General features: G+C 37.9%; 1 protein-coding gene across 3 annotated transcripts in view; it reads right to left on the bottom strand.

Annotated features, from left to right (window-relative positions):
• Positions 1-27,072, bottom strand: part of GAD1 (glutamate decarboxylase 1) — a 357,526-nt gene that overhangs the window by 251,406 nt on the left and 79,048 nt on the right. For all 3 annotated transcript variants that reach the window (XM_044075516.1, XM_044075515.1, XM_044075514.1), the window contains exon 6: positions 17,519-17,609. In XM_044075516.1, the coding sequence (XP_043931451.1) occupies positions 17,519-17,609 (91 nt within the window). The remainder of the gene's footprint in view (positions 1-17,518; positions 17,610-27,072) is intronic.

Raw genomic sequence — 27,072 nt, 5'->3', positions numbered from 1 at the left:
CCAAAAACAGGAATCAATGGGTCTCTGGAGGGAATGATGAACTTTTTGAAACCCAGGTGGTGTCTTCAAGTAATTTGATTAACATCTCTTCAGTGGTTCTGTCTGAATCTGAGCGTTTGTTACTGAGCAAAGGACTACATTTTATTCCAGGGGTTTTGTCCCTGAAGATGTCATTGTTGAAGATTTATATGCATTTTGCAGACTGATTAATTTGAAATTATATTGTCAGAATGTTAAATGTATTAGTGAGAATAGTGGCTTCAAGTTTAATAAATCAACATTTGTTCCACCTATGAATAAGAATGTGGAGGTATTTCAAAAATGCATACTCAAGGAGTTGCACTTTGGTTTAAATGGTCAGCAATATGTTTCTCCTTTAAATTTGTCTATGGAAGAAATGAATGCCTTGACACAGTTGAAAAATAAGAAAAATATTGTTATTGTTCGAGCTGATAAAGGTGGAGCAACAGTTATAATGGATAAATCTTTGTATGTTACTGAAGCAAATAATCAGTTACAGGATAGTAGATTTTATACTTGAATGCCCCATGATCCCACATTTGATTTTAAAAAGGAAATTGATGTATTTTTTGGAGTCTGCTGTTAGTGAGGGAATTATTGATAAATGTACCATGTTTCATCTTAAGGTTAAAAATCCATCTTCTCAATATTTTTACCTCCTTCCTAAAATTCACAAGGACATGCAGAAGCCCCTGGGTAGACCTATAGTCTCTGGTAAGGGCTCCCTCACCGAACATCTGTCTGCTTATCTTACTATCTATTTAAAGCCATTGTTATCTTGGGGGAGGGATGAGAGCTAGGATAAAGGACACTAATGAATTTCTGAATATCATTTCTGATGCCCAGTTAAAGTCAAATTGGTTACTATGTACATTGGACGTTACGTCCTTGTATACTAGTATTCCCCATTGGGCTGGCTTATGTGCTTTAGAATATTGGTTAGATAGGCTGTCCTTATATAGTCCTGATTTCAACACATTTTTGTTATGTTTGGCTGAGCATGTGTTATCTAAAAATTTATTTTTCTTCAATGCTAAATGTTTTTTGCAGTTGAGAGGTACAGCTATGGGTGCATCTTTTGCACCCATTTATGCTGACCTCTTTATGGGGTATTTAGGACAGATAATTATATATGATATACATTGTAATATATTTCTTGGAGAAATTGACATCTGGTGTAGATTTTTGGATGACTGCTGGATGGTGTGGAAATCGGACGCTGTATATTTACAGGAATTCGTCCAATATTTGAATGAAAATAAGTGGGTATTAGATTTACAGTAAATTATGATGGTTCATCTATTTCTTTTCTAGATGTTACTGTGCCTAAATTATCTAATGGGACTTTGTCCAGTACATTATATAGAAAACCCCACCATTCAAATACGCTACTTCACTCCTCCAGCTGTCATCCTAAACATATCACGGCCAATACACCCAAGTCACAGTTTATGAGAATTCATAGAATCTGTTCAAATACTGAAGATTATATACATTTTGACAAAGATTTAATAAATCATTTTGTTGAACGTGGTTACCCGTTGGCTGAAAATTAGGCAGACCAGTAGGGAGGTACAATCACTTCCAAGAAGTGAGCTTCTTAATATAGAAGTGATGGCCTTTGCTCAGATAACAAATTCAGATTTACTACTAGCTATGGCAGAAATACTCATAGATTTTTAGATCTGGTACAAGAACATTGGGACATCCTTTTGACAGATGATAGATTATGTGAGTTATTAGGTTAAAGATGATCATTTTCTTTTCGGAAAGGAAAAACTTTAAGTAGTTATTTTAGCCATTACAAACATTTTTTGCCTTCAACAAATTCTGTGCAAACTACTATAGATGGCACACAAGTGGTTGGTTGTTAACCTTGTGGCCATTGTTCTTTCTGTAAATTTATTTGTCCAACAAAAGAATGTTCAAGTAGAAATACATCTAAGGTTTTTTTCTATTAGAATGTTTGGTAATTGTAATAGTGATTGGGCTCTCTATTTGGCAGTCTGCTCTTGCACAGCTTTTAATGTTGGTCAGACTTCCAGACCACTAAAGTTATGGATTTCAGAACATTTAAGTAGTATTAGAAATAAATATTCAGCTAATGCTTTATATAAACATACCATCATGCATAAGACAGCTACCTTTAAATGTATTGTTATTGATAGCGTGTTGGGAGACAGATCAATGAAAAGTGGTTGGCATAATGTATTAAACAGAAAAGAAGAATCTTGGATTGTGAAACTGGGGGGACTGTTTTCACCTAGTCTTAATGAACATTTGTAATAATTGTTTAATGGGGTTAAATATTCCATTATGTTTGGATATATAAGGTGGGGTATGTGCTGATGGCGTTTTACATTGAAAAAGGCCAGTGGGCCGAAACCAGTCTGTTTTTGTACATTAAAAGATGTTTGCTCCAGTTGAGTGCTGGCTATTTGTCTTTTTACGTTTTGCTTTTTGGGCCTGAGCACCTGCCGTCCTTGCAGAGGGCTTGGTTTGGGGAAACACATAACAGTTACCATAAGGTACGAAAGTTTAGGGAAAATTAATACATATATACACACATATATATATATATATATATATATATATATATATATATATATATATATATATATATATGTGTGTGTGTGTGTGGGGGGGGGTGCCTATCAGTAAATAATTTCTGATCTACTGATAGGTGGAAGGTCAGATGACCACTTGTGACCAAACAATGTCTAAGAATGAAGAATACTAAAATATTGTTACACTAAATGTTTCAACATTCAAGATGAGTGCGTATGTGCAAGTGTACATACATCAAGATTTGGGTAAGGAATAGGGAAGGTGATAAATGGTAATATGGTAGGACACTTGTACTTGAGAAATGTGCACCTTGGTTAGTGGTACTGTTATGGAAATGATGTTTTGTCATGTAATGTGTGGAGTTGGAGTTAAGGTTAGGAGCAAGTTTCGGGTAATAGTAAGGGCATATAAGTAAGGTGATATAGATGTAGCTATGAGTGGGAACAGGTCACACAAACACACACACACACACATATATATGTATATATATATATATATATATATATATATATATATATATATATATATGTATATATATATATATATATATATATAGATAGATAGATATATAGATAGATATAGATATACACACAAACACAAACTCAGGCAGACAGGAGTAGCATAATACAAAAGGAGTGGAGGACAGTAGCTGGATACAGAGATACAGAATACAGATGGGTGACAAATGCTGATAGGCACTTTGGACAACAAGCTAAGAATGGAGTATGGCATATAAGGGATGGAAAGCATCAGGATGGTGCTAGTGTGAGGTTCAGGCATAGTCAATGCCAGGAAGACCTAGAGGGCAACAACCCTGGCATCCTTTACCTGGGTGGCCCAATGTTATGGGCCAGTTACTCCTCTGGTGTCGAGATGGGCAAGGCCTGTCAGTCACATGACTCCACTAACCATGTCAGAAGGCACTACATATGCATCCAATTACTGGTGCACCTCTGATGCAGGATTCAAGAGATGGCTCTGATTGATTTTCAGGAGAGAAGTTGTTGCCCCTCTCATAAGAAGCAGACATGGAGGGTACCCGTGAACCTTGCAGGTTACATCCAGCAGGGGTCCCAGCATCCTTTTACTGAGGAAGACCTGGAAGCCACCTTTGCACCAGAGGCAGCTGCTTGCACAGACTAAGGTGGTTGCAGCTTCACTTTTTCTCCTTCCACAACTGGACCTGCAGGAGAATGACACAATGGAAAATACTCATCACACACACATGCTACAAAAACAGTCATAGCTATACTTTGGACAGGCTCAGATGTATTACACATCTTACTATCAAGAAAGGTACTCCCACCATCTGTGGCACCTAATAATACTCAACTACCACTCATACATTACAGAAAAAAGTATGCAGTCTAAATTATACACGTAAACTGGAAAAAAAATGCTTACAATACATGTCAGGCAGCCTCTCCTGAAACTATGCCTCCCATTGCTGGAGCTGGTCTAGGTAATGCTATTTTATGTTACTCTATCTGTGCCCACCAGAATGGTTGGTGCCAGTGCCATCAGTCACCATTCTATGCTTGGCATCTGTTTTACAAAAAGGGTCATTGCAATTATGCAGTAGGCATTCCTTGAAGTTCCTGTGCTTGAAAATAGGAAACTCCTGTTCTGCCTTGCAAACCAAGCTGGATCACTGCATTCCATACTACCTAAAGCAGGCATAGTCACTCTTCAGGGAGCAAAATGGTATACTTATGTGTACAGCTTGGTATTTCTAAACCATGTACTACTCAATGCAGCACTGCAACATGGCACTATGGCATGATAGTAACACAGCACCATGACGTACAAAAAAACACAAATGAAGGAAATCAGTGCCATCGAGAGCAAAAGCTCCAACCAACTTGTTCAAATAAACAGGTACTGAGGAGAAACCACAAGAACGACAATCAACACCGTGAAGTAAATAAATGAAACAAAAAACAATCCAACTATGGATAGTGACAACCAGATCCCAGCAGCCAGCAGAAGCAAGTCTAGTAGAGAGAATTAAACACTCCAAAGTTAACAAAAGTTAAAAAGTGCAATTTATTCTGACAGAAAATACGTAAGCGCTTTCATGGTTCTAAAAAGACCACTTCATTAGACTATGAAGTAAACATTAGATATTTACTGAACCACGGAACCATGCAATACCATAAAATGCTTAACTTAATCACCACATTTTCCATTCACACTTAGAACTTCATCAGACTGCACCATGACATTATGGGTGCCCACGTCATATGCATGAGTGTATAATGATACAATTGTGTAACTGCAAAATACAGGCATTTCAGTAAAGCATCTGTTAACTTGGAGCTTTACAGAGCTAAAGAAGAGGTCATGCCTGATAAAGAACCTCATCAAGAACAACAAACCATTTGTGCATGTCAGTGACAGTAAGTCAAGTGCCATGATGAATGTGCAAGTGGGATCCCATAACAATGGTATGGTACCATCTGCATTTGGCTGCAGCTTGCAAACTGTGAATATCTGAAACTCTGAGAATGGCATGTGACCTGTGGTCACATTGCTTGACAACTCTCTTTATGGGCATTGTTCAGGCCATGAATGATCATACTCATCATGCTCAACACCTCATCAGGATACATGTACATGGTCCCACAGTTCAAACCCTTCCCTGCCATAGATCGCCTTGAGCCATGACACCACAAGCCAACACAGTGGACACCACCAACAGACATATTGTGGAAGCTCAGACCACCCCCCCACAGTCATCCACATTATGTAGTTACTATGTCCCTCTCCCATGACCCCTATCTATACTGTGTTTCCCCACCTGTCTATTGATGATAATAGTCTCTCCTCCTACACCCCTACCTGTGTGGGAAAGGTGATATCTGATGCACAATATTAATAATCCACAAATACTCTGGTTGATGTCAGTGTCATGGCCTATAGTTGTGGACCAGATACCACCTCTTTGCCAGTGTTGCTATGCATTGCACCTGCTTCTGTTGCAGCTATAGTACTGTTTCCGCATATTCCTTAGGTTCATAGGTGTACACTAGGCTTTTCTGACTCTTCATTCAGCCCTTCTTCTGCTGTTGCTGCCATGACTACAAAAATATCCCTGCCAAGATATTTACTTGATTCTATTTGAGTAATTCCATGTTTTGCAGAATTAAATGCACACAAACAAAAACAAAAAAAAAATTCTTGCTGATGTATGACTGTATTGCATTGCCCATCCTGAGGCATTTAACAATGAAAGCATCAATTCAATAGTCTGCATATGTGCTGTACTACAGTTAATGTTTCTCCATGGGATGTGTTATAGGCCATTTCCTGCATGGTCTGAGGATGTGTATGGAGATAACTGATGAGGGGTCTATGGCATATCTAGCTTTGCCTGCAGCACGCAACAAACAGCATATTATATGTGGCCTGCTCCTTGCCTGAATGCTACCTGAATGTATAGATCTGTCTTTATATCATGTATGTGCACCTACCAGCCAGGTGACCCTGTAGGACGTGCCCTCACTGGAACCATATGACAAATATGTGAATCATGTGAAGTGCCCCAATGGTATAGAGACACACTATATATAATTCCATGAGTATTATAGTCCACTTAGCAGTACAGGGAATGGAAGTCCTTTCTGTTCATAGATTTGTAGGTAAGTACTAGGCTAGTTGCCCTTGCAGGATATTTTTAAGCCTAGCCAATTTCTCTTTCAAAGGTGAAAATCAAACACTGTGCCTTGTGACTATGAAGTAAACACCTTAACTATTATGCCAACCTCCAACCTGTTGATGCATCAAAGGTCCTCTGGATCCAGGTGGGACCTTGATGTACAGCATGTGTGCAATCTGTAGCTCTCAAGATCTCAGGGAAATGGGCCATGTCATAAAATGCCAGAAAGGTGGTGGCTCTCTCCTATGCTGTCATCTGGGGCATACTTTTGGGCAAATAGTTTAGGATTTGTAAGATTACTGATATCTGTGATATCCCTAAAGTGTCCCTGTTCGGCCATTGAAAGGTCCCTATGGCTAAGATGGTTAAGAATACACATATATTAATACCCACAGGAATATGAATATCATGCATTACTCTTGATTTTGCTTGTGGGTGGCAAAGTTTAACTAGGTCCCTTTTCCTGTCCATGCAGAAGTGATCCACAATGGATCTGTGAGATGTTGTTAGGTCAGACACTATCAGTACCTCCTCCATTGTTGTAGATGGCTGCTACATACATTGTGGCTGCAATGGTAGGTACTAATACATGCTGTTGTGTTATTGCTGCTTCTACTCCCAGCATTGCTCCCATCATGTACATCACAAATCTTGGTGTCCAAAATGGGTATGAACCATGTCAAAGCCTGCCTATTTTGTATCTTTCTGACTCAGTCAACTATTTTGGTTTCCTTCATTAGCATAATCCATATGGAACATTTGCATAGGTTCCTCATTTACATGTCATTATGTGGTCTTTAGTATATTCTACATACAGTGCAGTATTGACCCCAGGGATTTTCCACACCCTGCAGATTACCACTACTTGCACTAATTTGCAGTGTTCAGTGCTGTTCATTTCTGTGAAGCCAAAGACTTAAATCATAGTAATCAAAACTCCACTATTAACCCCACCCAACTGAATGGGAATCAACTAGGCTGTGGCATAGCTTATTCAGATCAGGTTGTTAATTTTGCTTTGGGTACAGTCGATTTGAATCACATCATAATGATAGGCATGCTTGATTTAGACTTGAAAATTTCACACGTCAGTGCATATTCAGTTGAGATACGATGGTTTAAAGGAAGCTTTGCTTAAATATATTGAATCACATACTGAATGACTACAATAAAATGTAAAATCTATTCTGAAGAGGGACTGAGATTTGACATTAGCATAACTATTAAGATGTTACCTCACAGACACACGATACTGGGTTTAATTGTAACCTTTCAAGAAATAACTGGCTAGGATTAATATGGCATCCAGTCTTGTATCTAAAGTAATAAACTGTTGCTATGTTACCTTTTAAAGACTTAAGTCTCATATACATTAGTATACTAGTGCCGATGTGACTCATTGCAGGGAGCAACTTGGTTTATTGTAGGCAATGGTTAAGATGGTATAACCATCCTTTTGTCTTTCCAATCAAGTTATTTTGGAAGTCCAAAAAAACATATACATAGGTCAGTACACAGAACGTGCCTGGCTGGATCCTTGCTCACCACTTTCAGGTCGTGCGCTCCACCCACAGAATAGCAGGAGCCCCCGCCAGCCCATGCCCACACCACTTGTGAGTAGGTGTGCAACTGAGCTTAACGCATCTGCTTTTCAACAAATGTGGACGTTTGGGCTAATATACTGTCACCAGTTTGTAAAATCAGTCTCGCGATTTTATAAAATGTGAAACCAACTGCTGCATTTTTTTCTTGAAAGAATGCTTTCACTTAGACTGGTGTAAGCTAATTTGCCCCTTGTACTGCCCCATCCATCACCAGCAGCCCTTTGTTTTGTCTGCATTTATTCACCTACATTCCCAAGAGGACAAACTGCAGACTCTCTGTTTCACAGTGAGGCTCAAAATGTATTCGTATGTAGTAAATGTGTAGTAGAGGAGACTTGTGAGCACACACAATACATGTATGTACGTGCACATGCACACATATATTGGAAGATAAAACAAATAGCAGGTTCATCTCCAGGAAGGAACAGCAAACATTTCCATTTAAGGAAAATAAATCAAGATAACACAGGGAATATCCGACTAAACTGATACTTTCCTGGTTAGGCATTTCTCTTAGGCCCACAGATAATCGTTTAACTGCTGTGCTGGATATTTGGCAGTCAATATCCGTGACAAAAGGATTCACATTTTCCATTCATTTGGCCACCACTGTAGCCATGGGTATATGGCCAATTTCTGCAGAGGTGGGGTTTCGCTGTATGAGGGTGTAGACAAAGGTGGCTATTTTGGTTGATCATCATATCCTGGTTATGCTGTTGGAGGTGGGGGAGGGATGGGGGGCACATTACATTCCACCAGGTGAGGATTCCATGACACTCTCTTGAATAATCTTTATTTTCTGGTGACTTGGGGGATGATAAATATTTGGAAACAGGAGTTTAGATAAAGTCATAGTGTGGTACCTCTCCATCCAATACTTTGGTCAGCCATATTTCTCAACATCTTAGCACAATAAATTTTCTTCTTCTTCTGTCTTTTTAAAACGATTTTTTGATAAGTGGGTGACCAGTTCACCCGCACAGGACAAAGTCCAAAACAAAGATCGGAAAATAAGGATTTAAAAAAATTATCTTCTAAACTTATAAAGTTGCTATAATAACAGGTTTTGAATTACCATGTATTTTTTTCTGTAGGATATGTGAATCTCAAGATGTGCCATTATTTAGTTATTGCAGTCCTCACCGATTTGTCAGAAAACCACACATTTTATGAAAGATATACCAAAATGTAAGACAAAATGAAGTCATTCTGCAAAACTGTAGACAGTAGAAGTACGTTGTCAGCCACTTTCATGGCAGTCCTTATGGTGAAATAAAAGGTTTTACCATTTTAAAGGTGAGAGAAAGTGGGACCAGGCTGTTTCAAATGGAGGGTAATCTGAGGGGAGTGATGAAGTAGCCAGCCACAAAACCACAGTGGTGGCACTTAAGGATTATTTTTGAAATGTCCTACTTTCAAGCGATATTAGGTTGTTGATAGCCTTTAGAGGAAAAATACATTTTGGAGGCTGAAATATTATGCTGATATTGCAAATGAATGTCTATTAATCAAGCAGGTACAAATATTTCAGTGTAAAGGAAGAAAACAGACACATAATGGCTAAAATTTAGAATTTTGTTTTTTAGAAACAGCAGTTTCTTGTGTGTTTGTGTGTGTGTGTGTGTGTGTGTGTGTGTGTGTGTGTGTGTGTGTGTGTGTGTGTGTGTGTGTGTGTGTGGCAGGCAAGGCAAGGGGGACTGGCCTCCAGCCAGATGACATAGTCACGTGTTCCCGGGTTAGTGTGTTTCATGGAAGTGGGATTTATTGGGGTATAATAAAATTGCATATTGTGACACACGCCATCAGGGTACATAGATTGAATGGGTAAGCAGCCATTTTTAATAAAAGATTTTGTTAATGAATTTGAGTCCATTTGACTGCCTTTTTTCTTAAGGACTCTGAAAAGTTATGAGTTTGTGGGTTTCTTCTTCAATTTAGTCAATATCATCTCCACTTTTAATCAGACATCAGTGGTGTGTGTAAGGGATGTGCAGAAGACGGGAAATGGCAAGAGGTATTTATTTGTAATTTTTGAATATTTGTGTTGCATACGTAATTTAAACAATAATCAATGGCAAGCTTATATGGGTTATGATGGGATGTGCCACAGGCATGACTCGAGCCCAAGGGCACAGCCCAGATCATCAAAGACTAATTCAGGCACAATAGAGTCCACTATTACTGACAGCTTCTGTGTTAATGACAGGATACTTTTTAAACATATCCACTTCTGATTAACAGCTCATTTTCCTGTCTTAATAATGATTACAGCATCTACTTGCCAGAGAAAATAATGCTGCAGATGGTATAGTAACAGGTTATGAAGTACTGTATGTTTTCAAAAATGATTAATGGTGTGAAGCATTAAGAGGTTAGCCACTTGCATAAGAAACGGGACTGCAAATTATCTCAAGCGAGGTGCATACTGTATAATTTTTAACTAAATCCTTTCAGCAAACTGAAGTTCCCACGTCATGCCTGAGAGCAGACAGTAATGGCCTGGGCCTCTGTCTAGTTACTAAAGACAAAATAGAAAATTCAGCAATGGCAGACAAATATAATAATAAACATTGCCTACCATTTGTAAGGTCTTGTGGATGTAAGCATGTATGCAGTATTAAAGCCACAACATACAAACTCATTTCTAAGTAGAAACATTGCTTTCAGACTAAGAACATGGCATGCCACACTATCAGATACTAGAAAGTGATGCTTGGCATTCTGTAAACATGATTTTAAATGAATTCTACTGTGTATAGCCACAGATAGTACAACAATGCAGCATTACTGCTGTCTGATGACACTTGGCCCTCTGGTTGCTTTTTAGCTGGGATGCCTTTCATGTAAAATCTACATATTGTTCTGTGTTTCTGTGTCCATGTGTTTTTTTTTCTGGGTGCTCTAGTTTCCTTCCTTATCTAAAAGCCATGATAAAATGGAGTTTGACGATGTGTTTTTTTGTGTGTGTGTGTGTGTGTGTGTGTGTGTGTGTGTGTGTGAATGGCATCTTGTCCAGAACTCATTCTCTGCCTTATGAACATTGTTTAGTGTGATACACTCTTGCTAGTTGCCATAAGTATTAAGGTAACATGTCATGCACTATAACACTCTTACTAAATCATCTACAGAGTGTTTGCATAACATAAGAGCTTATTTGTCAGTTAATTGTGCATGCAAATAGTGAACAGTGTAATAGCACGTGTTGTATGTCAGGAAAAGAAGTCAGACCACAGAAAAAAATACTATATTAGTTAAGCTGATAGAAACTTCTGTTCCCATAAAAATCAGGTCTTGGTGAGAAGTGAAAACCAGGCAGACGAGAAGATCTGTCTCCTTTATATATAATGCCTCAAAGCATGCTGCTGTCTGATGTCTGTAAAACCATTTCACAAACAGAAACCCTAAATTATGTGTGGTTATCTTTTCCATAATGTTCTGTTGTTGCTTTCCTTTACTGTATTCATACTATTTTGTTTTTTGTCATTCTTACAAGCAGTCATCTCTGTCTTGTTCAGTCTTCTTTTCTTTCTCAATGTTTTACTTTTTTTTTCAGCCACCAAAACTTCTTTTCTTAAATGCATTAACATGAAAAGACCCCTCCTCTCCCAGAATTATCTATTGCTTTCAGAAGGGTCTATATTAGATCTTCGAATGCTTAGGCTGTCGAACGCCAAAATGTCGACATCTAAACATCGAAATCTAATAAAAGCAACAGGCCAGTTATGCAATTTTTTTCCCATGGAAAAAAATTATGTGGCCGACAAAAAAAAAAAACTCTAAAACCCCCCACACAACCCCTAACTAAATATACCAACCCTGAGATCACTTTATATCAGGGAAAAGTGGAAATCCCTGATGATGGACAAGCAAATTATTTCCCAGAGAAAACATTCTCATAATTGGCCTGTCGCGTTTATTAGACTTCGATGTTTAGGTGTTGACATTTCAGCATTTGGCAACCTAAGCATTTGAATATCTAATATAAACCCTTTCAAAACACTCCTAGCCTGCCTTAAATTGCCCCCCTTATATATAGCACTAATTGTGGTGTCCTGAAGCCTTCATTATAGATCTGAGCTAAGGTATCCTTCCTGATTAAGGTAAGGGTGTCAGAGAATCTTTTACACAAGCTGGCTTTCTACTCCGAGCCAATGCTTAAGTGCCTTCCACAGAGTGTACACAGACACACACACACACACACACACACACACACACACACACACACACACACACACACACACACACACAGTGATAACAGCTTGAGGTTCTTATACTCCAAAAAGCTTCATCAAGCCCATAACATGAGTTTGCAAGCAAATCTTACTGCTTCATCACCATCAGCAGCTATATCTCTAGAAATGAAGTGCCGTTCACTGAATGCTTGACCCATTCATAAGTCCAGTTCTCTTGCCTTATTCCTGGAGCCAGGTCACTAACCATGCAGGTGCATAGCCTACCCATGCAGCATTCCATCACCCCCTGTTATGGCTCAATCCCATACCATACGTCTCTCCTTTTGATCTCATAACCAGTGCTGCTGCTGTGTCTTCTCTTATTATTACACTAGTTCAGGCAAAAATCCTTCTCGCCATATCTTTGACCTTTGGAATGCTTAACGTTTAAGTCATAGGTTCATAATTAAGTACTAGGCAAGCAATCTGCAGACCATTATAAGCCTAGACAAAAACTCCTATTCAGACATACCCTATAGCCTCAATGAGGGCAAGACAAGATAGAACAGAGGGAATCTGAGGCTAGTCATGCAATTATCTGTCTAGTAGTCAAATGCTTTTACTCTCTTTTTACTACCCTTGAAAAAGAAATAAAGTTCTTTGCTATGGGACACAAAACTACATAATTTCATCTTGCTTTTCTATTTTAAGTTTGGGAAATTAGTATGGTATTTAGAGAAAAAAATCACATTTACACCTGACCATCCTAGAGTCAGGATTTCCAGCTCCTCGACCTATCAGCTATCTCCCTCTCTTCTTAGTCCATCGTCCAGAACATATCAGTATCACACACGTGTGTGTGCAGCTTCTGTCACGGAGATGATGCAGTGTTATCTTCCCTTCTATAGAGTGCACCAAAGAACTGTGATAAGCCTCACTGGACATACAGATTTCAGCTAATGATACTTGCTCAAGCTTTTTACCATGTACACAAGTGACTTGCAGCAAAAGAACTGCTGAAGAGGCTTTGAAAATCGTAGCAATCATTTCATTGATCTAAATCATGACTTCATCATATATATATATATATATATATATATATATATATATATATATATATATATTATTTTACTAAGCAATATTATATCAAAACGTAAGAATATCATATGAAATTAAGTGGAAGGGGAATATTCCATTTTATTGCTAATAATAGTTGTCAGTGAAAAAAACTTTCAGTGAAATGAAGTTTCAGTGAAATGAAGTGAAATGGTGTCAGTGAAATGAAAGTCAGTGAATTGAAAGTTCAGTGAACTGAAGTGAACCCATATATATATATATATATATATATATATATATATAGATAGATAGATACATATCTATATAAACATACACACACAAGCACACACACACACACACACACACACACACAGACACACAGACACACACACACACACACACACACACACACACACACACACACACACACACACACACACACACACACACACACACACACACACACAGACAGGCACAGACACACACACACACAGACACACACACACACACACACACACACACAGACAGGCACAGACACACACACACACACACATATATATATATATATATATATATATATATATATATATATATATGTATTGGTTTACAGACAATTTGTTGTATGCAAAGAAGCTAGTATAGGCTGTGGGTTGACTTTGATCTTCATAGACATTACATGTGAGGTTATGTCCCAACACCCTTTACAATTACTACTTTTCTCACTTTAACACATCATGGAAGTGACAAAAAGTCAGTGGTTTATTTGCTGTGGGAAACTACATTCACACACCCACTACAGTTAACAACCCCCTTCCCCAGTTTCATCAGGTCACAAAAGTGGTAATAATGGTCATACAAAGCACCATAATAAAATGCTGCATTCCAATAATCAATGGATTCTATTGACTGTTCAAGGAATCTGAAGCTGATATTCACTTTGTGATCGTAAAACATTGATGTGGTAAATGAAATGGATTTATATATATATATATATATATATATATATATATATATATATATATATATTTCTTTTTTTTTTTAATAATATTGCATAATAGAGGTAGAGCCACCCTTTGTGTAGTTTTGTAAAATGTTGATAAGTTGTTGTTGACTTAGCTTTGCAATATCACTAAGATGTTTGTCTAGTGAGATCATTGGATATGAGTAAGCACTGAACCATGATGCACAAGTCAGCCGAGTTATATGAACAGCTAAGTAATCCTTATTGTAATGCGACAGTTTAGTTGTTTTTATTCCTATTTTTTTTTCATTTATTCATTAACCAATTATGTGTACTGGTCATCAAATACCCTTTTCAGCAATGACTCAGTCCACAATGGTAGGGATAAATGCAATAAGTATGGACACTATAGACAATCGACCTTTATGGTTTTGGAAGGTGGAAGGAAATTGGAATACCCAGGGAAATCCCATAAAGACACAGGGATACACGAAAAGCAAGCAGTCAGGCAGTGACCAGATATCAGGAGTGAACACTGAAGTTCTGCAGGAGAGATCTTAACCACTGATACACAATGTTGGAGATTAGAAGCTGCTAACTAAGTAATGTATTTGGCATTGATGAGTAATATGTATGGTAAACCTGCCAATCTAATTTCATAGTGAATCTGTTCAAGATTGCAGAAGTCAGCCTTCCAAGTTGTTGATAAAGCTGAGATTGTTTGAAGGTACTGATGTACTGGGAATCCTTTCAAGCCACTTAAGTTTGCACATTAAATCTACAGATGGATTTGTAGAGGTGGAAATACTGAAGGCCTGGCTGATATGCTTGAGTTGAACCTGCATATGATTTGAATATGATATGTTTTCCCAATAGTCTGTTATTTATGAAAGAGGCTAGTAGCATGATTTGCTTGTAATGTCATTGATGAATTATTCACAAAACAAACATGTTGGATATTGTTGGACACTGTCATTCTCGACACTCCTTGGAGTCACTACCTCATCATCAATCAATATATGCCACTTCATCTTACATGATCTTTTACTGTGCAGAACTACAATTTGCTTAACGTTTTAGCTTCTCTGCCTTCTGACTTGAAGCTCTGTCTTCTGTTTCATCGTTATTGTCATAGCCTTTGTTATTCACACAAACATGTCATACGTTTGTAGAAGTAATTGTATATATTATGAAGTGATCATAAAAGCTCTGTTTATTGCATTTTCTATTATACTGCACACCATGCTATCTAAATTATAGTTTTCCACATACTCTGTTTCCCCCAGTCTCCCATGCATATTAAATGTTGTTTATCTAAGTCTACCTGCATTATACTCTAAATCCAGCAAAACCAAGGAACATTACCATGTTGCAGCTATAAAGCGCATTTATACAAGGTGTTAACATTTCGAAAGATACACTTTCTTCTTCGGGCACTAGCAAAAATCTGCCACATGACTATTTAAAAATTCACAGTGAATCACATGGCAAATTTCAGTCAATCCATTCCTTCATAAAATAAAATCACACATTTTCACAGAAGCAGCAGATAAAACATTAAAACATCTAATTTACATTTCAAAGTAGCAACCTTTCTTTTTTTTTAATGTAACTTTAGTTTACGTTTTAAACTCAGTGTTAGATATATTCTGTCATTTAAGCCCACACCTCTGCAGACATCAAGGCATGACTGTCATCTACTGTCAGACTGTGGAAGCATGTTCTTTGAGGCATCACTCCTTTCATTTCTTTTAAGTAACTCAACACCTGAAAATGCTCACTTTCCCATTTCCGACGTATGTCATATGTATAGCTAATGCACTAAGTTCATCATGCTTCATAATTAACAGAAGATGTTCCCTTATATGTTTATAGTTAAGTTCTAGACTAGCCTCCCTTTTGGACCATTTCAAGTCCAGCCAATTTCCCAGTAGTGAAAAATCAAACACTGTACCTTTTGTCTGTGGGGTAAACACCTTAAATATTATGCCAGCCCCAAAATCCATTCCATTTTTCCAAAATAAAACATTTTAAATACACAAGTGGCAATATATACTAAAATATGTTCATACAATTAGTTTTCCTTTTAAAATAATATTCCATATCTGTCTGCATATGCACAAATACTCCAGTTACCAGTATTCACTTGCATTCACTACAACAGCTATATACAAATGTACCTCTCCTCCACTGCCATTGTCCATACATTATTTCTTACTACTAAGCAATTTTACCTTTCTGCCTGAAAATGTACGGTCTTAAAGTATGTATAAAATCAACTTTAAAACTGAAATTCAACCTTCCATTTAGAAAATGATGACTGCTGCTTTGAAATCTCATAGTAAATTGAATGCTTGCATTTGTCTGCTAAGCAGTTGGAAATGTTTGATTTTACTTTGTGAATGAAGTGATTGGCTGAGATGTGTCATTTGATTCAGTGCAAACATTTAAATAGCCATGTGAGCGTTTAGTCTCCGAAGATGAAAATATGTGATTGAAAATGTTAGCTCATTGAATAAAGCACCTTACAGTTGCAGCATGGTGCTGTTACTTGTTTTTGCAACATTTAGTATTTGCATGTTTGGGCTTGACTGAAGATTTTTTGAATAATTTGTATTATACTTTTGACCTTTTACATTTTATAGATATATATTTTAATTTTGTATTTTTTTCCATGGTGCCATAAAAATGGATCACAATTCATATGGACAACCCAGCTGACATACATGCATGCATTCATTAAATGTGCAATGTTGAAGAAAGACTATGATGCTGTCTGTTTTTACAGATTAAAATCTTTGCTACCAGTCCAATATGCAATAATTTATTGATAAATCATTTAGACAGTTACATGCTAATGATATTAAGATATCTGCAGCTATGATTACTGTTTTTAGGTGCTAGCCTCTAACCTTCATTTCTAACTTCTATTGCATATACACACACCCCAGTCCAGATACATGTATCCCATGTATCACTACACAATGCACATTGTCTAAGGTAATTATCAAGGCTCCTGCAGTCACTTGTCAATGTGTATTGTATATCCAACTAAAAATAAAAATATATACACCAGTTACATACTTTATACAAATCATTCTAATTGATGAGTGAGTTAACAAAACACTATAATGGCAGGTGCGCAGAAACACCATTTCTACCATATTCTTTTAATGTAGTAGTTTTGTTTTCTGGAAAAAAAACTTTGAAACAAATAAAAATAAATGCTTCCAAAGGCTATATTATTTGTAAATGTATTAACTAGCACATAAAGCATGTCTATAGTTTCAATAGTCCTTGAAACAGAAATGTTATACTTCATAATTACTTTATGAAGCTGTAGTAAAGGACATGAGGTATCTTCCTTTTTGTTTCTTTTTAGAGTACCTTAAAATAGAAACAACTGCTTTGTTATGTTAAATAACAAAAAAATGCATATTTCTGTCTAAAACAACAGAAGTATTATGGCCCAGCTTACATATTTGTATTGGCAGTTGAAGTCAGCCATTCTCCAGCCAAACCAATAACATCTAGCCCACAAGAGAGCTGGTTGAAAAAACGAGGATGACCTGGAGAGATAAAAAAAAAAGAGATAAAATTGCTTTGGTAGTCTTATCCTTATATGATTTCTGAGTCACTCACTAATCTGTAAATGTACACCTTGAGATCACACTTTTATATTTTCATTACAACTGCTGAGAGCTAATCTGAGGAAAGATGCAGCTAAGTGAATACCAAAAGCAATGCAAACAATAAAAGCTGGAGTACTCTGAACCCATTAGAAGACTGGCAGAATGTGTGAGCTCCTCACACCAGTGACACAGCAATTCTACATCAGATACTACCCGCAGGTAATTACATTATTTGCTTCCTGACGCTAACTGAAAAAAAATGATGCATTGTAATTCTTGGTCCTGTGTAGTTACCAGAATAACAGCAGCCATGCATGCAGTAATATGCAAATCAGGCTGTCTTGCCGGAATAACTGATCCCCTGCAAAACATATATGCTTGCTGGCACTGATTGTGTCATTGTATGGATTTCATGATTCAGCTGATCACCATATTTTCTATTTTTTTCCAAAAGCTGCATTTTTGTTATTCCTGAATTCAGGAAAACATTTAAAATCGTATGGCAAAATATGGTATAATTTCTGGTTCAGTAATACTCTGACAATATCGGTATCATGTTCATTTTAATCAGAGTGCTTTTAAAAAGTCTTAGCTTTCTTAATCTCCATGCCATCACTTGTTTTGGGCTCAAAGTTGTGAATACAGCATGATGAACATTTCTTCACCACCGTGCTACACATTTGTGAAAGCCATAACGAGTTATGAATACACTAAATCTTTTAAGATAAAGATCCCCGTTTATGCAAATGTCAACACACCTGAAAACTGAAAGAGAGGACTTTGTGGTTATTAACATTTGTGAGCAGCCTGTAACGTTATATGTGTAAAAAGCTGATTTGCCATTATAATTATTTAATGTCTGATGAACATGTGTGTACTCTGTAAAGATGTGCTCTGCATCTTGGCTACATACAGCTTCTCCAGAAATGTTGACATCCTTGAGTGAGAACATGCTCTGTTATGGTATACTTCCTTCTGCCCATAGAGGATGCTGGTGTTCTCATGACATGTCTGAGAACCGTTAACTGAAATCCTTGGAACTGTGAGATTTTAAGTGCAGTTAAAGAGAACCACATACTAACTTCAAAATCACTTTGTCTTGGAGTAAGTATTCCTTGTTCTTTGACGTACACTGATCTCTAAATTAGTATATAAAAGTAGCAGGGTGGAGGTATACCCCCCACACAACACTGGAGAATAGGGCCCCCCTGCAAAAACTGTTGTAAATGTGTAACAGCATCTTTCACAGTTTGCTCTTATTTGTATTAAATTACACTTAACAACCTTTTCTAAGCTTTGGGACTCACATTATCAAGTCTCAGACTTCCAATACAGCCCTGGGACAGTGTACTGCTGCACTAAAATGGATTAGACGTTGTTGCTTATCATAAAATACAGTACATCTGCTGTGAACATTTTGATTGCGTTTAATTTGCAGCCTGTTTTACCTCTGTTACCCAATGCATTCTTTTGTACTAAACCTTCAACATAGTTAAGGCCTGCTGACTCAGTTTGGCTACATATGTTCTGAGGCATAACCTATTGTCAGTATTGGAAATCTAGATCCATACAACAATATCACAGAGAATGTAAATAGCACTTCAGTCGCTAAGTATACAGTACAACAAGGCAAAAAATGATTATTACATAGGAAGCTATCACTTATTTACAAGTGTAACACTGCATAGCTTCCTTGTGACTCATGGTTTTATGGAGGGACATTAGTGCACCAGTAATCCGCTGATATCATATATGTCTTCACACATGTCACAAGTTTCACAATTTTTAATTAAGCAATATCTAGCTGCAGCACTTTCATTAGGTGTTTATACAAACACCAGCATACATTATGCATTAGCACAATGCAGCATACAGAGTGGATATAAAAAGTTTACACACCCCTGTTAAAATGCCAGGTTTTTGTGATATAAAAAAAAAATGAGACCACAATAAATCATTTCAAAACTTTTCCCACTTTTAATGTGACCTATAACCTGTACCGTTCAACTGAAAAACAAACAAACCTGTAAGGGGAAAATATAAAAAATGTACAATACGTTGGTTGCATAAGTGTGCACACCCTTAAACTAATACTTTGTTGTGTGTGCACACCCTTAAACTAATACTTTGTTGAAGCACCTTTTGATTTAATTACAGTATTCAATCTTCTTGGGTAGGAGTCTATCAGCATGACACATCTTGACTTGGCAATATTTGCCACACTTCCTTGCAAAAATGCTCCAAATCTGTCAGATTGTGAGGGTATCTATTGTGCACAGCCCTCTTCAGGTCGCCCCACAGATTTTCTATTGGATTTAGGTCTGGGCTTTGGCTGGGCCATTCCAAAACTTTAATTTTCTTCTGGTGAAGCCATTCTTTTGTTGATTTGGATGTATGCTTAGGGTCATTGTCATGTTGAAAGGTGAAATTCCTCTTCACCTTCAGCTTTCTAGCAGACGCTGGAAGGTTTTGGGCCAAAAGTGACTGGTATTTGAAACTGTTCATAATTCCCTCCACCTTGACTAAAGCCCCAGTTCCAGCTGAAGAAAAGCAACTCCAAAGCATGATACTGCCACCACCATGCTTCACCATGAGGATAGTGTTCTTTTGGTGATGTGAAGTGCTATTTTTGCGCCAAACATACCTTTTGGAATTGTGGCCAAAAAGTTCAACCTTGGTCTCATCAGACCATAACACATTTTCCCACATGCTTTTGAGAGACAATGTATTGTTTTCCTAATTTTAGCTTGGCCTGGATGTTTTTCTGTGTAAGAACAGGCTTCCATCTTGCAACCTTACCCTATAATCCAGACATATGGAGAATACGGGAGATTGTTGTCACATAGTACACAACTAGTACTTGCCAGAAATTCCAGTAGCTCCTTCAGTGTTGCTGTAGGTCTCCTGGCAGCCTCCCTGACCAGTTTTTGTCTTGTCTTTTCATCAATTTTGGAGGGATGTCCAGTTCTTTGCAACATCACTGTTGTCTCATATTTTCTCCACTTTTTGATAACTGTCTTCACTTTGTTCCATGGTATATCCAATGCTGTGGAAAATTTTTTGTACCCTTCTCCTGACTGATACCTTTCAACAATGAGATCCCTTTGATGCTTTGTAAGCTCTCTGTGAACCATGGCTTTTGCTGTATCAGGCCACTAAGTAAATGTCAGGAAAATCATACTAGGACACCCGAACTTTATTTGGGGTTAATCAGAGTCTCTTTAATTGATGGCAGATGTGTACCCAAGAAGACTGAATGCTGTAATTAAATCAAAAGGTGCTTCAACAAAGTATTAGTTTAAGGGTGTGCACACACAACAAAGTATGCAACCAGCATATTGTACATTTTTTATTTTTTATATTTTTCCCCTAACAAATTTGTTTGTTTTTCAATTGAATTGTACAGGTTATAGGTCACATTAAAGGTGGGAAAAGTTTCGAAATGAGTTGTTGTGGTCTCATTTTTTTTATATCACAAAAAAACTGGCATTTTAACAGGGATGTGTAACCTTTTTACATCTACTGTATGCAGTTTAAAATATAACTTAGAATTATATTTAATTGGAACGTTCTTCTATTGTAGTATTGTTTCACTAGGAAATTTTACAAGCAGTCTGTTTTACAGTTATGAGGCTTTATTCATTATGAAAAATACAGTCACTGTTTAATTTCCTGACATTCTGCACTAATGCTATGACTTGCGAGGGGGTTATACAGTTTGAGAAAATAACATTTAACAAAAATAAAATGTTTGGCAGGCATCTAAGATGTTACTACTGCATTTGAAGAAGAAAAACTTTTAAACAATTGAAACTGGGAAAACATTCCTTCACCATTCTCCAAACCACAAACATGAGGAGCAAGACCGCAGGAGTTGAGTGAAGTTAGCAAAGCAGTACTAATTTTGTAATATAATGCTATTTTGCCTTAGATAAATCAACTAGTTTATAGTGAGGGACAGATGGCAGAATATGTATATGTGCCTTACTGTTAGGAGTGATGAAGACCCAACCCTCACATCACAATTTAATTTGTTTAATGTTTTGTATTTCAAATTTTGGTCAGCAACAAAATATTACTTCCTATAAAACAACTAAAATTAATTTCACACATACACACACACACACACACACACACACACACACACACACACACACACACACACACACACGCATGCACGCATGCATGCACGCACACACACACACACATATACAAACTAATTCAATGTTAAAATGTATCCAGACTCCTTTTCTGCATTATCAGTCACAATCAGCTGGAAACCTACTTAATAAATTAAGAAAGTTCTTTGCCCAGACAGGCTACACTTACATAACTATGCCAACCAGAGATTTCATACATTTGCATAAATGCTGACAAAAGGCAGATGAAAAATGAACAGTCCAAAGTGCTGGTGAGAGATACAAATTCATTTTTAGTTATTGAATGACTAATAGCAATACTGCTGTAAACACTGTAAAGAGTAAGCTAAGTCACTTTTCCCTAAACAGCTTAAAGAATAAGCTAAGTCACTTTTTCCTAAACATTGTCAAGAATAAGCCAGGTCGCTTTTCCCTAAACATTGTCAAGAGTAAGCTAGATTGCTATTCGCTAAAAATTTTAAAGAATAAGCCAGGTTACTTTTCTCTAAACATTGTAAGGAATAAGCTAGGTCACTTTTCTCTAAACATTGTAAGGAATAAGCTAGGTCACTTTTCTCTAAACATTGTAAGGAATAAGCTAGGTCACTTTTCTCTAAACATTGTAAGGAATAAGCTAGGTCACTTTTTAACACCTGAAGCTATGTTTCAAATGAGCTGGAACTGTGCCTCCCAAAGTGATACAGCCAAACAGTACTGCATTTCTTGCAAGAACATACTGAAAAAACTGTATGGGAAAAAGCTTTGGATAGCAACATATATTTGATTTCTATTGTTGGGATTCATAGATGGTTATTGCATTGTGCTGCACAAATTAGCACAGGTAGTGACAATGAGGAGGGTTTGGGCAATTCAAGCACAAAGATAGTGCAGGTAATCAAGGGTCAAACTAACGTGGTATGCAGTGCATGTTAATGAGGACACAATGTCGTGTAAAATGAGGGCCCCTATGCAAATGAGCCACAAGGATTAAGCAAAATGAAGCAGCCCAGTGGACATCCTTGTTTCCGCTTGCTTTCTTTCTGCCTGTCTCAAACCTTCTTTACCACATTGTCTTCTTCTTTTCTGAACATGTGCCCAAATATAGTAATCTGACCTCTTTGACTTTCTCTGCAATTGGAGCTACTCTGGATTTTCCTCCGTTGTCCTCATTTCTTCATCTGTCCCATAGTGTACATTCTACTACCAGTCTCCGGAACTTTATTTCCATCACCGCTAGCTTCTTCAACTGCTCTGCTTTTACTGCCAGGGTTTCTGTATCATACATTAGTACTGGTTGCACCACTGTTATGTACACCTTACTTTTCAGCTTCTTTGGCATTCTTCTGTCATACACTAACCCTGACACTCTGTGCCAATTATCTGAGGCGCCTCTGATTCTAGATTTGACCTCATCATTCAAACTTTCCTTTTCCTCAACCAACCTTCCCAGATACTTGAAGCTGTTAACCTTTTCCAGTAGTTTCCCTTTGATCTCAGTTTTCAGCTTCTTCTGATTCCCCCTTTTGCTGCCATTTCAACTTATTATCTACACTCAGTTTCGTCCCATGTGCCTTCAGTTTTGAATTCCATTCCCCTATCCTTTGCTGAAGTTGTAGCTCAAGATATAAAACATAAAATAGTTCATCTGCCTAATATTTGAAAGCTGCTGTAGCATATGTAATTGCTGTTGGAGGAAATATTTTCCATCCAAAATATAAGGCATATAAGTGTTTAACATCCATACTTACACACACACACACACACACACACACACACACACACACACACACACACACACACACACACACACACACACACACGTACCCAGCAATTACAGTCAGTTTCATGACTGAGTGCACCTCAGATGTCTCATTCTGATCAAATGAATGAAAAAAAAATCATACAATGCAAGTAATTGCAACCCACCATGTCTCTCATCTCTCCCTCTAATTTTGCAGAATGCTCCTAATTTTTGTAATTCTTGCCTCATAGATATATATATATGTGTGTATATATATATATATATATATATATATATATATATATATATATATATATATACTCTTATCCCACAAATATTTGACTTTTTAGTAAATCTCTGAGGATTGTGGTCGGTCAATAAAGCAAAGCATTATAATTTTATACTTCTTAGTTTTATAGGTAATTACTAGGTTTACAGTCCAGGAGCTATTGAGGACCCTATCCCAAATTCCCAGTGCACCAAAGCACTGTCTGGTTAGATAACTTGCTCAAAGTCACACAGTAGACAAATGAGGCCTTAGAGGATCAAACCCTATCCCAACTATTAAATGCAAGCTGAAGAAAAACCTTTTACTCTGTTTATTTTTAAAGTGAATTAGGGTTAAAATTCTTGACAAAGAATTTAAGATGTATACACTTTCTTACTCATTTACTCATACTTCCCCTCTCTCGCACACACACACACACACACACACACACACACACACACACACACACACACACACACATGCAATTCCATTAATTTTTCTTTATTTTATTCCATGCTTAGTAAATGAGGCTTTTTAAAAAGCTGCACTTAGCTTGGAGAAAGTAAAACACCAGCTCCTTGTAACTGCTACTGCAGTTAACTTTTGCTGCTTGAGTTTATTTTATTTTTTATATGTTTATTTATTTTTAATTTGTTTATTTTTTTTATTTTCCTTTTTTTTTTACTTTATCTTATTGAACGGCAATTGTATTAAACAAGTGCAAGCAAGATGGTGGCCATTTCCTGTTTTTTTTTTCAGTCTGCACATCACAGCAGCTTAATATGCTGCCATGAAGCATCAGACATCTATTTTACCAGGCGATACATGCACATTAATGCCCTAGTGGAGAGTGTTCATTCTCCAACAGAATCTCATTTTAAATTGTGCCCATTATCTAAACAATTGTGCCATATAAGCAGAGTGCAGGCAACTAATAAGATGGTGCTTGTTGTGTGCAGCAAGTGATGCCATATATGCTCTAGATCCCTGGCTGATGACTCCATTTGCAACCATCAGCCCATGCAGAAAATGCCTTATAACGCAGACCATGCACAAACATGAAATACAGTGGAACACTGAAGGGGCACTTCTGTTGGTTAGACACTTTAGAAGGGGGAATTACAAATAGTTCAAGATACTTGCTGTGTTTATGCCATGCTGCACAACAGAGCATTTGGCGAACAACTGCAGCAGCAGGTGAACATTATGGCAGGACCTTATATACTAGCCAGAGCAGCAGCAACAGCAGATGTACAGGGTGGAGAGTCAGGTGAAGAACATACAGTGGCATTACAATGCAGCATTGCAAAGAGGTAAGCATCTATTCCACAAGTATGGGCCATGATACCGACAACACAAGATAAAATGATGCAGGTGGTGTCACACTCAGCCTATGGAGGACAGTGCACAGACTGACCACATTGTATAGCAGACATCACTGTGCTCACGGAGGTTGCAGGGTAAACATGGCACAGTCATCATCACTTGCACAGGTGAAGGGTAATAGTGACAGAAGACAGTAACACTATAATGTAAGATGGGGTCATAGGAGGTGAACATGGTAGCCACATACTCTGGGAGGCAGTGGGGAGTTAGAGATCATATCCTCCAGTAGTGGGGTGGAGCTGCCATAACATAAAATATTGGCAGTGTCTACTGTGTTGGCTTGTGGTATCATGGCTCAATGTGATCAATGGCAGGGGAGTGCATGAACTATGGAGCCATGCAGTTGCACCCTGAAGGGTTATCCCAGGTGGAAAGGCTGATGAGAAGCATCTCCTATTACCTGGATGATGCCTATAACCAGGGGTGGCAGTCTGTATGACCACAGGTAACAGGGAAAGGTAAAGTTACAGGACCATGACTGAACAGCTTGGTGAGATGTCATAGGTGTTGAACTAGAGGAAGAGTACCACCCATGACCTGGAAGAAGCTCTTGGTCAGAGTTGGCAGGGTATAAGTTCATAGGAGACAATGATGCTCTCTTACTAAAGGTCTGTGTAGCCTGGCATGAGTTATATTATGCCCAACCATTTTAAATCTTGACCCTCTCATGGCCATGGATTGCATGGCCTACACAGCCATGACTGAAAAGTGGCTGCAATATGTCTTTTGGAGGCACCTATCCAATGGAGGCAACATTTGCATCAGTGGCTTCAGGTTTACTGTGTGCTCCCTGTTGCTATCCTCTGCATTGTTGAGTAGTTGGTACACATTGTTCCACCAGCCATGAAGCACACTGATCATCTCCAAAATGTTGTGGGCAGCTGCCATCCATACCTGGATCATTGACTTCACATCTGCTGGTTACTGCTTTGAGTTATAGCAGTATTAGGGATGGACCTGGGGTCATGATAGTGCTACATTCTTCCTGCATCTCTCCTATGGTGAGTACACATCTCAGAAGTAGTGTACATATCAGATGCTGCATATGCTGGGGACAGAGGTGGAGCGTGTGAGAGACTCTCTGGTAGAAGATGTCTGTTATGCCCTGGTGAAAATATGTTCTGTATGTACCTCCGCAGGTCCTTCTGCAATGGTAAATGTGGATGCCTCCTATAGTGTTGCAAGACAGTTCCACTATGTCATCAGGCTGTGCCACTTGCATGTTTTCACCATTGTGAGCTACAGATGTCCTTTTGAGGTCAGCTGTATACTATCCTTTTCCTTTGGTACTAGACTATCCACCAGTGGAACCTGTGAAAGCATAAATACACATGGCACTCCTGTACACCCCAGTCAGATGCCTCTATAACCCCCCTGTGCCATGCATACTCTTACACATAAATATGCAGCTGTACTATACATTGGCATGCATGCTTTTTTCATACAGATTGTTGCAGATGCAGATCAGAGGTGCCTGGAATGACAAATAGGCAACCTAGCTTTGGCCATGCCTTTCCTTCAAACATACAGTGGAAAGTCTTATACTGTACTCTAAAATGGATATTGCTAAACTGGTATGTCCCCAGTGACATGAATCACTGATGTCAGCCCAACTCTCGCATCAAAGCAACTCCTGGGTATGACAGTCCAAGCCCATGGATGGTATGTAAAAACAAAATCTCCTTAAACTCACTGAGTTGCCTCAGAGTAGGTGGTTCACCCCTGGGTAGACTTGCTTGGCTCAGTATCCTGTGTCTTTTCCTTTGCATGGATTATCATCTCAGTAACCCTTCGTTGCACTTATTATGGAGACTCATAATGGCCACTCACAGCATTCATATCCTCTATAACTCCCATGCAAATATG

Source organism: Protopterus annectens, chromosome 6.part1 (assembly GCF_019279795.1).
Source record: "Protopterus annectens isolate FY-2018-M chromosome 6.part1, PAN1.0, whole genome shotgun sequence".
NCBI classification, from domain to species: domain Eukaryota; kingdom Metazoa; phylum Chordata; order Ceratodontiformes; family Protopteridae; genus Protopterus; species Protopterus annectens.
This window is presented reverse-complemented; position numbering and strand designations above follow the sequence as displayed.